At 42.9% G+C, this 17,348-nt stretch overlaps 1 protein-coding gene across 2 annotated transcripts in view; it reads left to right on the top strand.

The window, feature by feature from the left end:
- The window catches only part of LOC102810185 (5-oxoprolinase-like), a 175,854-nt gene that overhangs the window by 153,148 nt on the left and 5,358 nt on the right, over positions 1–17,348 (top strand). The window contains exons 25-27 of one of the 2 annotated variants that reach the window (XM_085499973.1): positions 11,415–11,564; positions 12,256–12,330; positions 13,588–13,670. In XM_085499973.1, the coding sequence (XP_085356099.1) occupies positions 11,415–11,564; positions 12,256–12,330; positions 13,588–13,670 (308 nt within the window). Of the gene's footprint in view, positions 1–11,414; positions 11,565–12,131; positions 12,207–12,255; positions 12,331–13,587; positions 13,671–17,348 lie in introns of both variants that reach the window. The other variant, XM_085499972.1, reaches the window with a different exon arrangement.

Here is a 17,348-nt window from a genome sequence, read left to right as displayed (position 1 = left end):
CGTTGTATGGTGGGACATGATGTACTATTAAACCAGGTGAGTAGGCATCACACACTCTGCATTGATATATTGCCTGCGTTGTATGGTGGGGCTTGATGTACCATTAAACCAGGTGAGTAGGCATCACACACTCTGCCTTGATATATTGCCTGCGTTGTATGTTGGGGCTTGATGTACCATTAAACCAGGTGAGTGGGCATCACACACTCTGCCTTAATATATTGCCTGCATTGTATTTTGGGGCTTGATGTACCATTAAACCAGGTGAGTGGTCATCACACACTCTACCTTGATATATTGCCTGCGATGTATGGTGGGACATGATGTACTATTAAACTAGGTGAGTAGGCATCACACACTCTGCCTTGATATATTGCCTGCGTTGTATGGTGGGGCATGATGTACCATTGAACCAGGTGAGTGGGCATCGCACACTCTGCCTCGATATATTGCCTGTGACGTATGGTGTCACATGATGTACCTTTGAACCAGGTGAGTGGGCATCGCACACTCTGACTTGATATATTTCCTGCGATGTATGGTGGGGCATGATGTACCATTAAACCAGGAGAGTGGGCATCACACACTCTGCCTTGATATATTGCCTGCGATGTATGGTGGGACATGATGTACCATTAAACCAGGTGAGTGGGCATCACACACTCTGCCTTGATATATTGCCTGCGATGTATGGTGGGGCATGATGTACCATTAAACCAGGTGAGTGGGCATCACACACTCTGCCTTGATATATATTGCCTGCGTTGTATGGTGGGGAATGATGTACTATTAAACCAGGTGAGTGGGCATCACACACTCTGCCTTGATATATATTGCCTGCGATGTATGGTAGGGCATGATGTACCATTAAACCAAGTGAGTGGGCATCACACACTCTACCTTGATATATTGCCTGTGATGTGTGTTGGGCATGATGTACCATTAAATCAGGTGAGTGGGCATCACACACTCTGTTTTGATATATTTCCTGCGTTGTATGTTAGGGCATGATGTACCATTAAACCAGGTGAGTGGTCATCACACACTCTACCTTGATATATTGCCTGTGATGTGTGTTGGGCATGATGTACCATTAAATCAGTTGAGTGGGCATCACACACTCTGCCTTGATATATTGCCTGCGATGTATGGTGGGGCATGATGTACCATTGAACCAGGTGAGAGGGCATCGCACACTCTGACTTGATATATTGCCTGCGATGTATGGTGGGGCATGATGTACCATTAAACCAGGTGAGTGGGCATCACACACTCTGCCTTGATATATTGCCTGCGATGTATGGTGGGACATGATGTACCATTAAACCAGGTGAGTGGGCATCACACACTCTGCCTTGATATATTGCCTGCGATGTATGGTGGGGCATGATGTACCATTAAACCAGGTGAGTGGGCATCACACACTCTGCCTTGATATATTGCCTGCGATGTATGGTGGGGCATGATGTACCATTAAACCAGGTGGGTGGGCATCACACACTCTGCCTTGATATATTGCCTGCAATGTATGGTGGGGCATGATGTACCATTAAACCAGGTAAGTGGGCATCACACACTCTGCCTTGATATATTGCCTGCGATTTATGGTGGGGCATGATGTACCATTAAACCAGGTAAGTGGGCATAACACACTCTGCCTTGATATATTGCCTGCGATGTATGGTGGGGCATGATGTACCATTAAACCAGGTGAGTAGGCATCGCACACTCTGCCTTGATATATTGCCTGCGTTGTATGGTGGGGCATGATGTACCATTAAACCAGGTGAGTGGGCATCGCACACTCTGACTTGATATATTGCCTGCGATCTATGGTGGGGCATGATGTACCATTAAACCAGGTGAGTGGGCATCACACACTCTGCCTTGATATATTGCCTGCATTGTATGGTGGGGCATGATGTACCATTAAACCAGGTGGGTGGGCATCACACACTCTGCCTTGATATATTGCCTGCAATGTATGGTGGGGCATGATGTACCATTAAACCAGGTAAGTGGGCATCACACACTCTGCCTTGATATATTGCCTGCGATTTATGGTGGGGCATGATGTACCATTAAACCAGGTAAGTGGGCATAACACACTCTGCCTTGATATATTGCCTGCGATGTATGGTGGGGCATGATGTACCATTAAACCAGGTGAGTAGGCATCGCACACTCTGCCTTGATATATTGCCTGCGTTGTATGGTGGGGCATGATGTACCATTAAACCAGGTGAGTGGGCATCGCACACTCTGACTTGATATATTGCCTGCGATCTATGGTGGGGCATGATGTACCATTAAACCAGGTGAGTGGGCATCACACACTCTGACTTGATATATTGCCTGCGATCTATGGTGGGGCATGATGTACCATTAAACCAGGTGAGTGGGCATCGCACACTCTGACTTGATATATTGCCTGCGATCTATGGTGGGGCATGATGTACCATTGAACCAGGTGAGTGGGCATCGCACATCGCAGGCAATATATCAAGGTGAGTGGGCATCACACACTCTGCCTTGATATATATTGCCTGCGTTGTATGGTGGGGAATGATGTACCATTAAACCAGGTGAGTGGGCATCTCACTCTCTGCCTTGATATATTGCCTGCGTTGTATGGTGGGGCATGATGTACCATTAAACCAGGTGAGTGGGCATCACACACTCTGCCTTGATATATTGCCTGTGACGTATGGTGGGACATGATGTACCATTAAACCAGGTGAGTGGGCATCACACTCTCTGCCTTGATATATTGCCTGTGACGTATGGTGGGACATGATGTACCATTAAACCAAGTGAGTGGGCATCACACACTCTGCCTTGATATATTGCCTGCGATGTATGGTGGGACATGATGTACTATTAAACCAAGTGAGTGGGCATCACACTCTCTGCCTTGATATATTGCCTGTGACGTATGGTGGAGCATGATGTACCATTAAACCAGGTGAGTGGGCATCACACACTCTGCCTTGATATATTTCCTGCGTTGTATGTTAGGGCATGATGTACCATTAAACCAGGTGAATGGTCATCACACACTCTGTCTTGATATATTGCCTGCGTTGTATGGTGGGGCATGATGTACCATTAAACCAGGTGAGTGGGCATCACACACTCTGCCTTGGTATATTGCCTGCGATGTATGGTGGGGCATGATGTACCATTAAACCAGGTGAGTGGGCATCACACACTCTGCCTTGATATATTGCCTGCGATGTATGGTGGGGCATGATGTACCATTGAACCAGGTGAGTGGGCGTCGCACACTCTGACTTGATATATTGTCTGCGATGTATGGTGGGGCATGATGTACCATTTAACCAGGTGAGTGGGCATCACACACTCTGCCTTGATATATTGCCTGCGTTGTATGGTGGGGCATGATGTACCATTAAACCAGGTGAGTGGGCATCACACACTCTGCCTTGATATATTGCCTGCGATTTATGGTGGGGCATGATGTACCATTAAACCAGGTGAGTGGGCATCACACACTCTGTCTTGATATATTGCCTGCGATGTATGATGGGGCATGATGTACTATTAAACCAGGTGAGTGGGCATCACACACTCTGCCTTGATATATTGCCTGCGTTGTATGGTGCGGCATGATGTACCATTAAACCAGGTGAGTGGGCATCACACACTCTGCCTTGATATATTGTCTGCGATGTATGGTGGGGCATGATGTACCATTGAACCAGGTGAGTGGGCATCACACACTCAGCCTTGATATATTGCCTGCGTTGTATGGTGGGACATGATGTACAATTAAACCAGGTGAGTGGGCATCACACACTCTGCCTTGATATATTGCCTGCAATGTATGGTGGGGCATGATGTACCATTATACCAGGTGAGTGGGCATCACACACTCTGCCTTGATATATTGCCTGCGATTTATGGTGGGGCATGATGTACCATTAAACCAGGTGAGTGGGCATCACACACTCTGCCTAGATATATTGCCTGCGATGTATGGTGGGGCATGATGTACCATTAAACCAGGTGTGTGGGCATCACACACTCTGCCTTGATATTTTGCCTGCGATTTATGGTGGGGCATGATGTACCATTAAACCAGGTAAGTGGGCATCACACACTCAGCCTTGATATATTGCATGCGATGTATGGTGGGACATGATGTACCATTAAACCAGGTGAGTGGGCATCACACACTCTGCCTTGATATATTGCCTGTGACGTATGGTGGGACATGATGTACCATTAAACCAGGTGAGTGGGCATCACACACTCTGCCTTGATATATTGCCTGTGACGTATGATGGGACATGATGTACCATTAAACCAGGTGAGTGGGCATCACACACTCTGCCTTGATATATTGCCTGCGTTGTATGGTGGGGCATGATGTACCATTAAACCAGGTGAGTGGGCATCACACACTCTGCCTTGATATATTGCCTGTGACGTATGGTGGGACATGATGTACCATTAAACCAAGTGAGTGGGCATCACACACTCTGCCTTGATATATTGCCTGCGATTTATGGTGGGGCATGATGTACCATTAAACCAGGTAAGTGGGCATCACACACTCAGCCTTGATATATTGCCTGCGATGTATGATGGGGCATGATGTACTATTAAACCAGGTGAGTGGGCATCACACACTCAGCCTTGATATATTGCCTGCGATGTATGATGGGGCATGATGTACTATTAAACCAGGTGATTGGGCATCACACACTCTGTCTTGATATATTGCCTGCGATGTATGGTGGGACATGATGTACCATTAAACCAGGTGAGTGGGCATCACACACTCTGCCTTGATATATTGCCTGCGATGTATGGTGGGGCATGATGTACCATTAAACCAGGTGAGTGGGCATCACACACTCTGCCTTGATATATTGTCTGCGATGTATGGTGGGGCATGATGTACCTTTGAACCAGGTGAGTGGGCATCGCACACTCTGACTTGATATATTGCCTGCGTTGTATGGTGGGACATGATGTACAATTAAACCAGGTGAGTGGGCATCACACACTCTGCCTTGATATATTGCCTGCGATGTATGGTGGGACATGATGTACCATTAAACCAGGTGAGTGGGCATCACACACTCTGCCTTGATATATTGCCTGCGATGTATGGTGGGGCATGATGTACCATTAAACCAGGTGAGTGGGCATCACACACTCTGCCTTGATATATTGCCTGCGATGTATGGTGGGGCATGATGTACCATTAAACCAGGTGAGTGGGCATCACACACTCTGCCTTGATATATTGCCTGCGTTGTATGGTGGGACATGATGTACAATTAAACCAGGTGAGTGGGCATCACACACTCTGCCTTGATATATTGCCTGCAATGTATGGTGGGGCATGATGTACCATTATACCAGGTGAGTGGGCATCACACACTCTGCCTTGATATATTGCCTGCGTTGTATGGTGGGGCATGATGTACCATTAAACCAGGTGAGTGGGCATCACACACTCTGCCTTGATATATTGCCTGTGACGTATGGTGGGACATGATGTACCATTAAACCAAGTGAGTGGGCATCACACACTCTGCCTTGATATATTGCCTGCGATTTATGGTGGGGCATGATGTACCATTAAACCAGGTAAGTGGGCATCACACACTCAGCCTTGATATATTGCCTGCGATGTATGATGGGGCATGATGTACTATTAAACCAGGTGAGTGGGCATCACACACTCAGCCTTGATATATTGCCTGCGATGTATGATGGGGCATGATGTACTATTAAACCAGGTGATTGGGCATCACACACTCTGTCTTGATATATTGCCTGCGATGTATGGTGGGACATGATGTACCATTAAACCAGGTGAGTGGGCATCACACACTCTGCCTTGATATATTGCCTGCGATGTATGGTGGGGCATGATGTACCATTAAACCAGGTGAGTGGGCATCACACACTCTGCCTTGATATATTGTCTGCGATGTATGGTGGGGCATGATGTACCTTTGAACCAGGTGAGTGGGCATCGCACACTCTGACTTGATATATTGCCTGCGTTGTATGGTGGGACATGATGTACAATTAAACCAGGTGAGTGGGCATCACACACTCTGCCTTGATATATTGCCTGCGATGTATGGTGGGACATGATGTACCATTAAACCAGGTGAGTGGGCATCACACACTCTGCCTTGATATATTGCCTGCGATGTATGGTGGGGCATGATGTACCATTAAACCAGGTGAGTGGGCATCACACACTCTGCCTTGATATATTGCCTGCGATGTATGGTGGGGCATGATGTACCATTAAACCAGGTGAGTGGGCATCACACACTCTGCCTTGATATATTGCCTGCGTTGTATGGTGGGACATGATGTACAATTAAACCAGGTGAGTGGGCATCACACACTCTGCCTTGATATATTGCCTGCAATGTATGGTGGGGCATGATGTACCATTATACCAGGTGAGTGGGCATCACACACTCTGCCTTGATATATTGCCTGCGATTTATGGTGGGGCATGATGTACCATTAAACCAGGTGAGTGGGCATCACACACTCTGCCTAGATATATTGCCTGCGATGTATGGTGGGGCATGATGTACCATTAAACCAGGTGAGTGGGCATCACACACTCTGCCTTGATATTTTGCCTGCGATTTATGGTGGGGCATGATGTACCATTAAACCAGGTAAGTGGGCATCACACACTCAGCCTTGATATATTGCATGCGAGGTATGGTGGGACATGATGTACCATTAAACCAGGTGAGTGGGCATCACACACTCTGCCTTGATATATTGCCTGTGACGTATGGTGGGACATGATGTACCATTAAACCAGGTGAGTGGGCATCACACACTCTGCCTTGATATATTGCCTGTGACGTACGATGGGACATGATGTACCATTAAACCAGGTGAGTGGGCATCACACACTCTGCCTTGATATATTGCCTGCGTTGTATGGTGGGGCATGATGTACCATTAAACCAGGTGAGTGGGCATCACACACTCTGCCTTGATATATTGCCTGTGACGTATGGTGGGACATGATGTACCATTAAACCAAGTGAGTGGGCATCACACACTCTGCCTTGATATATTGCCTGCGATTTATGGTGGGGCATGATGTACCATTAAACCAGGTAAGTGGGCATCACACACTCAGCCTTGATATATTGCCTGCGATGTATGATGGGGCATGATGTACTATTAAACCAGGTGAGTGGGCATCACACACTCAGCCTTGATATATTGCCTGTGATGTATGATGGGGCATGATGTACTATTAAACCAGGTGATTGGGCATCACACACTCTACCTTGATATATTGCCTGTGATGTATGGTGGGACATGATGTACCATTAAACCAGGTGAGTGGGCATCACACACTCTGCCTTGATATATTGCCTGCGATGTATGGTGGGGCATGATGTACCATTAAACCAGGTGAGTGGGCATCACACACTCTGCCTTGATATATTGCCTGCGATGTATGGTGGGGCATGATGTACCATTAAACCAGGTGAGTGGGCATCACACACTCTGCCTTGATATATTGCCTGCGTTGTATGGTGGGACATGATGTACAATTAAACCAGGTGAGTGGGCATCACACACTCTGCCTTGATATATTGCCTGCAATGTATGGTGGGGCATGATGTACCATTATACCAGGTGAGTGGGCATCACATACTCTGCCTTGATATATTGCCTGCGATTTATGGTGGGGCGTGATGTACCATTAAACCAGGTGAGTGGGCATCACACACTCTGCCTAGATATATTGCCTGCGATGTATGGTGGGGCATGATGTACCATTAAACCAGGTGAGTGGGCATCACACACTCTGCCTTGATATATTGCCTGCGATTTATGGTGGGGCATGATGTACCATTAAACCAGGTAAGTGGGCATCACACACTCAGCCTTGATATATTGCATGCGATGTATGGTGGGACATGATGTACCATTAAACCAGGTGAGTGGGCATCACACACTCTGCCTTGATATATTGCCTGTGACGTATGGTGGGACATGATGTACCATTAAATCAGGTGAGTGGGCATCACACACTCTGCCTTGATATATTGCCTGCGATGTATGGTGGGGCATGATGTACCATTAAACCAGGTGAGTGGTCATCACACACTCTGCCTTGGTATATTGCCTGCGATGTATGGTGGGGCATGATGTACCATTAAACCAGGTGAGTGGGCATCACACACTCTGACTTGATATATTGCCTGCGATGTATGGTGGGGCATGATGTACCATTAAACTAGGTGAGTGGGCATCTCACTCTCTGCCTTGATATATTGCCTGCGATGTATGGTGGGACATGATGTACCATTAAACCAGGTGAGTGGGCATCACACACTCTGCCTTGATATATTGCCTGTGATGTATGGTGGGACATGATGTACCATTAAACCAGGTGAGTGGGCATCACACTCTCTGCCTTGATATATTGCCTGTGACGTATGGTGGGACATGATGTACCATTAAACCAGGTGAGTGGGCATCACACACTCTGCCTTGACATATTGCCTGCGATGTATGATGGGACATGATGTACCATTAAACCAGGTGAGTAGGCATCACACACTCTGCCTTGATATATTGCCTGCAATGTATGGTGGGGCATGATGTACCATTAAACCAGGTGAGTGGACATCACACACTCTGCCTTGATATATTGCCTGCGATGTATGGTGGGGCATGATGTACCATTAAACCAGGTGAGTGGACATCACACACTCTGCCTTGATATATTGTCTGCGATGTATGGTGGGGCATGATGTACCATTAAACCAGGTGAGTGGGCATCACACACTCTGCCTTGATATATTGTCTGCGATGTATGGTGGGGCATGATGTACCATTGAACCAGGTGAGTGGGCATCGCACACTCTGCCTCGATATATTTCCTGTGACGTATGGTGTTACATGATGTACCTTTGAATCAGGTGAGTGGGCATCGCACACTCTGACTTGATATATTGCCTGCGTTGTATGGTGGGACATGATGTACAATTAAACCAGGTGAGTGGGCATCACACACTCTGCCTTGATATATTGCCTGCGATGTATGGTGTTACATGATGTACCATTAAACCAGGTGAGTGGGCATCACACACTCTCCCTTGATATATTGCCTGCGATGTATGGTGGGGCATGATGTACCATTAAACCAGGTGAGTGGGCATCACACACTCTGCCTTGATATATTGCCTGCGATGTATGGTGGGGCATGATGTACCATTAAACCAGGTGTTTGGGCATCACACACTCTGCCTTGATATATTGCCTGCGTTGTATGGTGGGACATGATGTACAATTAAACCAGGTGAGTGGGCATCACACACTCTGCCTTGATATATTGCCTGCAATGTATGGTGGGGCATGATGTACCATTATACCAGGTGAGTGGGCATCACACACTCTGCCTTGATATATTGCCTGCGATTTATGGTGGGGCATGATGTACCATTAAACCAGGTGAGTGGGCATCACACACTCTGCCTAGATATATTGCCTGCGATGTATGGTGGGGCATGATGTACCATTAAACCAGGTGAGTGGGCATCACACACTCTGCCTTGATATATTGCCTGCGATTTATGGTGGGGCATGATGTACCATTAAACCAGGTAAGTGGGCATCACACACTCAGCCTTGATATATTGCATGCGATGTATGGTGGGACATGATGTACCATTAAACCAGGTGAGTGGGCATCACACACTCTGCCTTGATATATTGCCTGTGACTTATGGTGGGACATGATGTACCATTAAACCAGGTGAGTGGGCATCACACACTCTGCCTTGATATATTGCCTGTGACGTATGATGGGACATGATGTACCATTAAACCAGGTGAGTGGGCATCACACTCTCTGCCTTGATATATTGCCTGCGTTGTATGGTGGGGCATGATGTACCATTAAACCAGGTGAGTGGGCATCACACACTCTGCCTTGATATATTGCCTGCGATGTTTGGTGGGACATGATGTACCATTAAACCAGGTGAGTGGGCATCACACACTCTGCCTTGATATATTGCCTGCGATGTATGGTGGGACATGATGTACCATTAAACCTGGTGAGTGGGCATCACACACTGCCTTGATATATTGCCTGTGACGTATGGTGGGACTTGATGTACCATTAAACCAGGTGAGTGGGCATCACACTCTCTGCCTTGATATATTGCCTGTGACGTATGGTGGGACATGATATACCATTAAACCAAGTGAGTGGGCATCACACACTCTGCCTTGATATATTGCCTGCGATGTATGGTGGGGCATGATGTACCATTAAACCAGGTGAGTGGGCATCACACACTCTGCCTTGATATATTGCCTGCGATTTATGGTGGGGCATGATGTACCATTAAACCAGGTGAGTGGGCATCACACACTCTGCCTAGATATATTGCCTGCGATGTATGGTGGGGCATGATGTACCATTAAACCAGGTGAGTGGGCATCACACACTCTGCCTTGATATATTGCCTGCGATTTATGGTGGGGCATGATGTACCATTAAACCAGGTAAGTGGGCATCACACACTCAGCCTTGATATATTGCATGCGATGTATGGTGGGGCATGATGTACCATTAAACCAGGTGAGTGGGCATCGCACACTCTGACTTGATATATTGCCTGCGATCTATGGTGGGACATGATGTACCATTAAACCAGGTGAGTGGGCATCACACACTCTGCCTTGATATATTGCCTGCGATGTATGGTGGGGCATGATGTACCATTAAACCAGGTGAGTGGGCATCACACACTCTGCCTTGATATATTGCCTGCGATGTATGGTGGGGCATGATGTACCATTAAACTAGGTGAGTGGGCATCTCACTCTCTGCCTTGATATATTGCCTGCGATGTATGGTGGGACATGATGTACCATTAAACCAGGTGAGTGGGCATCACACACTCTGCCTTGATATATTGCCTGCGATGTATGGTGGGGCATGATGTACCATTAAACGAGGGGAGTGGGCATTACACACTCTGCCTTGATATATTGCCTGCGATGTATGGTGGGGCATGATGTACCATTAAACCAGGTGAGTGGGCATCACACACTCTGCCTTGATATATTGCCTGCGATTTATGGTAGGGCATGGTGTACCATTAAACCAGGTGAGTGGTCATCACACACTCTGCCTTGATGCACTGATTTCTGGCAATCAACACATATTACTATTGCTTAAAGCGGGAGGGTTGTCACCTGCGCACACGCTGAAATTGAGTCACAAGCGACAATAAGAATACACAATAAAAAATGCTAAGGCTCATGGGTAGGCGCTTGTTTGTAAACAATGACACGTTATGGCTATCTGACGCATGTGCACTAAAATTTTCTTTTGATTATTTTGTTGGTAGGGTTGTTTGAATCCTGTAAAAGCTATCATTCCTGAAGGATGTTTGCTGAATCCTTGCGATAAGGCTGCTGTTGTTGGTGGAAACGTATTAACGTCACAAAGAATAGTGGATGTTGTTCTCAAAGCATTCTCTGTTTGTGCAGCCTCACAGGTAATCTACCCAACACTAACAGGGATTTTACAGATTATATTTTTATGTGTGAGGGAAATTTTCGATGTTATCTGCAAATCCTGCCATGGAATTCATTTTCAAAACATATGATACAGTCTTTTGTAATTACACATGTTTCCCTGGTAACAACCATAAATAACCTGTATTACATGTATCATACATAGAATACATAGCACCAAAATAACACAGCACAGGTTTCAGAATGTATCTGTACTCATTTTCCCTTATATTGGCTAAAAGACATCACTAACAATTTAATGCATTCAAGATTATTGATGTCACATTCAAACACTTTGTTTACATTGAAGACAGTATAGGGTTATTATAATAGCAAGTGATGGAAATAGAATCCTATTGTACTGCTGTTGTGTGAACTTTGCGGAACTCTCTGTGCTAACCTCATATTATCAACAAACAAGCTGATCTCTGATTGGTCTAACTGTTAGGTTTGTGGGTTGGGTAGCCAATCAGGCACAATCTTAGATTGATATTGACTCCCATGAGGATGAGCTGAGAATTCAAAATTTGCATTACCACTATTTTCAGGGGTGCATGAACAATGTAACATTTGGTGATCAGAATGTTGGCTACTATGAAACTGTTTCAGGAGGTTCCGGTGCTGTAAGTGGTCAATTTATTATATTTGTTTTCTGTTACTTTATATCTGTAGGGCTGTATGAATGTGATCACTATTGGTGATGCCAATTTCGGGTACTGTGAAACAGTCTCTGGTGGGGCTGGCGCTGTAAGTTATTTTATTGTGTATGAAATCACCAGTGAAAATAATAAAAATCGATCATTTCATTTCAAGTATTTGTAATTTCAGAAATTGAAATTTTGCATTGACATTTTGCACGAAATCACTGTGGCTTTAAATGGTGTCTGCACAATATTGTGTGCAATATTGGTCCATTACATGGTATACAGTCGTAGGGATAGCACCACTATTCTAACATAAGAGTCATGGGTATTATTAGGGACGAAATCCAAATTTTTACTCTTGCAACTTTGCCTTGCAAAAATACCATAATTATTAACAAAACAATTCGGCTGAACGTGATGCTGTCTTCTAAAATGACCGGTTAGTTTATACAAAATTCAAATGTTTGATGCACAATGACCACCATCCTCTGCTACAATATTTTGTCGTTTTCCAGTTGCATCATGGTCTAAATTCAAAATTTAAGGCGTTTAAGACTCATTATAAAATGGGATGGTGAGTTTCATAAAGTGTAGTAAATGGTTTTTAATTATTCATATGTATGTGCATCACATTTATTTGTCCTTTTCTCAGCATTTTAATATATTCTAATTTTTACACAATACATTACTATTTTTGCAGTCAAAGCAGCCATTATATTACACATCATATTTATTGAGTGAAAGCATGATTATGTTAAATCGTGGCAAAATGCACTGTATACCATGTTTAGATGTAAGCCCAAGTAAATCTTACTGTTAACAGCAATTGGCAAAAATAATATTTGACATTACGACTAAAGAACAATTCTTACCTATTTTAAGTTAAAAAGCTAGTTTTACGCACAACACCAAGAAAATGATTTCCATCTGCAATGACGGCTGTGTTGATCTTCAAAACGTAATCTTTTTTTTATATTATGTCATTTAAGACTATTTTAACAAGAAATTCATAAATGCATGAACCTCAAAATGCTGTAATTAATTTGCTCTACTGCTCGTTGTATGTTTGTTCCAGGGACCATTTTTATTTTAACACGGTTGCATGTAGAACGTTTTGAGTTCTGTATCGCATATATATGTACATTGTTTTTCTACAATATAATGGCAATAAACCACCTCCAAATATGGGTATACACGTACTACTTGATTCCATTTCATATACACACTAACGTCACCAGCTTTTTGCATCTTTATACCTAAATATTTTTGTGAATAATTACAAAGACATGTTTATCATATACATCCTATTTACCAATATTAATGTGATTATTAAATATTTGTGGTTATATTTTGATGTCAGGGGCCAACATGGAATGGTCGAAGTGGTGTTCATACTCATATGACAAATACCAGAATTACTGATCCAGAGATTCTAGAACGAAGGTAAAACACAAATAAAGCAAAGAGTCAATATGAAAATTGTTAATTTAATTTATTAATTAGACATTTTGTCATATTTCTTAATTTATGTATTATTAAGTTTATGGTACTAAATGAGTAAAGACATGGTGATATGTTATGGAAAATCAATATTTGGTTGATCAAAAATATATTATTTTCCTGCTGTCTTGGTGCTGTTTGCATATGCGTAACATGGCCATCCCCATTTTTTTTATGTGTTTCATTTTGTACTATTAATGTTATTTGGGCCAGTATTATGTAGAATAAATATGAATGAAAAAATACATTTTTGATGTATGGCTATGAGGGGTGGCGTAGTTGGACTATGATGGGAGGTGTAGTTGGACTATGGGGAGTGGCGTATTTTGACTATGAGGGGTGGTGTAGTTGGACTATGGGGAGTGGCGTATTTGGACTATGATGGGTGGTGTAGTTGGACTATGGGGAGTGGCGTATTTGAACTATGAGGGGTGGTGTAGTTGGACTATCGGGAGTGGCGTATTTGGACTATGAGGGGTGGTGTAGTTGGACTATGAGGGATGGTGTAGTTGGACTATGAAGGGTGGCGTATTTGGACTATGAGGGGTGGCGTAGTTGGACTATGAGGGGTGGTGTAGTTGGACTATGAGGGGTGGCGTAGTTGGACTATGAGGGGTGGCGTAGTTGGACTATGAGGGGTGGCGTAGTTGGACTATGAGGGGTGGTGTAGTTGGACTATGAGGGGTGGTGTAGTTGGACTATCCAATCCTTTGATTTGTAGGTACAAAAATCATTGCCGTGAAACAAAAATATAATACTAATGTAAAACTGGAAATGAATGAATGAACAAGAAATGATAAATGTAAATTCTGTTGATTGGTAGTTTGTCATTGAACTTAGTGTTGTGAGTGTCTCGTCCCATTGTTCAGTCAATCTCCCTGGAATTTTCTACTTTTAGTTTCACCTCCATACTGTCACCATATCCAGTATCTTTCAGATCTGAGATGAAATTTGATAAACTTGATGTCTAAACTATTTCCCCTAAGAATAGGGGAATAATTTGTGTCTATAAGGTTTGACGTAATAGCAATAATTGTAAAGTCAACGATGGGTTCAAAATCAGAAACTGTCAAATCAAAACTATTCTCACAAGGATAATTTTGGTATTTCCATTATATGTTAGGGTGTTATTATTTTAAATAATAATATCAATGAGGTTTATTATTTTTGTGAAACATTCAAATATAAATGAACAGGCATAAGCAACAAGCTTGAAATAATAAAGTGTCTGATAACAACAAAGAATATAACATTGTTTGATAAATGTTTGACTGAATGCTTACAAGGGTTAATAGTTGAACCCATTTTAAACCTTGGTCATTGTTTTGATTAACTGTCACCTATATGCGGTATGCATGGTTTGTAACTTTATTGTGTCTACAACGGACGCTGGTTCATCTAGGAAAGTGTCTTGGGATTTTCCAATGTCTACCTGGTGGAGGGAGTTATGTGTATGTAAATAACTTGCATCTACTGTAACTTATCAATAAAATGCATCAGATTTCAATGAAACTTGAAAAATAGGTGATCTAGTTTATGATTGAAACTGCATATTGTGCCACTTCACATAATTAGCCAATTTTTAGTTGCGCCACTGAAATTCATATTTTAATGGAACTTAGTACTTTGAAGCTTTCCTGTAATAACTGAATTTTAGGCTTGAAATACATGCATGTTAATTACCTTAATTTGCATAAATTAAACAATTTTCTGATAGCTCAAAAAAACATTAAATTGTTATCAGATGTAAGTTAAACTTGTTGCATAGGTGATCTGGGATAAACCACAGACAGAAAACTAGAGATTTATATATTTATATATTTGTCTAATAGTATTATGAACTCTGGGTCACCTTGTCGAGCAATATTAGTCTCCAGAGCAATAATGTAAATGTACCCTATTTCTGTTTCATGTACCTCCAAATACTGTCAGCACACAGGAGTTCAAAGCTTTCTTTGATTGTTATGTTTGATTAAATCAAATTATGATTTATAAAATAGAATATTGTGTTTGCAGAACAGTATTCGTTAGGTAAAAAATCAAAATCACTATAATTATGCATGTGTAGTATGACAGAACCCCACACCCTCCCCGTGGCTTTCGTTGCGTATGGAAGTTATTTTCACGAGTGATGCGGTGTATCCTGCGGCCGTACTTTTACGAGCGAAGCGAGTGAAAGTACAGCAGAATACACCGCATCTCGAGTGAAAATAACTTCCATACGCAACGAAAGCCATGGGGAGTGGGTGGGGTTCTGTTATTATTACATATGTTCCATATTTGATTATTTCGTATTAAGGTAGAAGTCTAGTCATAATTTTTGACAAAATTGGTCACAAATCGCATGACAATGTTTATTAGTTTATTATGTACAATCATGAAGCTAATGTCTCATGGTACAATGAAATAGCATTAGTTTGTGTGTTACAGTTATTCTTTTTGAGAAACGTGTCCTAATATTTCTTGAAAATTGCTATTTTTAGAACAATTCCATAGAACACAACGTTAAAGAAAAATGGCATTTTTTGACACCTTTCAACCCAGATTTTTTAAATAATTCAGAACAACAACAAGTGCTCCATCATTAACAATATATGATTTTTTCAGCCTATGTCACCAGGCTAAATTTTGAGATATTGCATAATATCTCTGCCATAGGAACCTGTGGTAAAAGTGTTATAATAGTGTCAAAATGGCGACTTTCCACTAAAATACAACCATCAATTTCTCGAAAAAAAGGCTGGTGACCCCCAACTTTTTTTAGGTCAATATCCTTATATTGTCTTGGAGTACATTTTATTAAAAATGAATAAATTCTGGGTTTTTTAATTTATGAGTAGGCTTCTACCTTAAAGAAAGAATGTGCAAACCGGGAATGCGTGTCACTGTTTGTTTGAAATTAAAATAATCAGACATCTAATCTGAGTCACTGTCCGAATAAATAACTCGTTGACGTTTAGTTGGGACCATGACAGGACCAGAACTTGAACTGGACGACTATGATACACAGTTTATGTTGAAGTTAATAAAAGTTCCGCCACAGAATTGTGCATTGGCAAACAATCCACTGACAGGATGACTTTCGTCGACAGCGGTTGTCGCTGAGCTGCACACTACAACTTCGTGTGTGATGTTGCTTGCTGGTCGTGGATTGACTGAGTCTTGATTACTGGTTAAAATGTTGCTCTTTTGGCGTTGGTAATTTTTATTTGGAACTGAGTAACGCCGCAACGTCGCCAGCAGAAACCTGGTATCTCGAAGCTGATGGTTGCGGCTGCATAGTAGTCGCTGATTTTACTGCTGGTGGATCTTCCGAGAGCCCTTCAAGGTTTATAAAACTCAGTTTCCAGGTGGTCAACATACATTAAGTTCTCCCAATCGTAATATTCCATGTGATGTACACCTAACACGCCAAAAATGTTGCCTGACGATTTGAACCGGACAAAAATAGCAGACGAAAATGTGTTTACAAAATATCGACCGTGAAAATACCGAAAACATTATTGCATGGGTGATATGCAAATTAGTTTTTGTCAAAATAAGTGACTGGCTAAGTTACCATTACTGTTGTTCAAATTTCATTTCACTCGGCAAGTATATTCATGTACCCCCAAAAAAAAA

Source organism: Saccoglossus kowalevskii, chromosome 6, assembly GCF_978046115.1.
Source record: "Saccoglossus kowalevskii chromosome 6, keSacKowa6.1, whole genome shotgun sequence".
NCBI classification, from domain to species: Eukaryota; Metazoa; Hemichordata; class Enteropneusta; family Harrimaniidae; genus Saccoglossus; species Saccoglossus kowalevskii.
The sequence above is the reverse complement of the archived record's forward strand: the minus strand, read 5'-3'. Positions and strand labels throughout refer to the sequence as shown.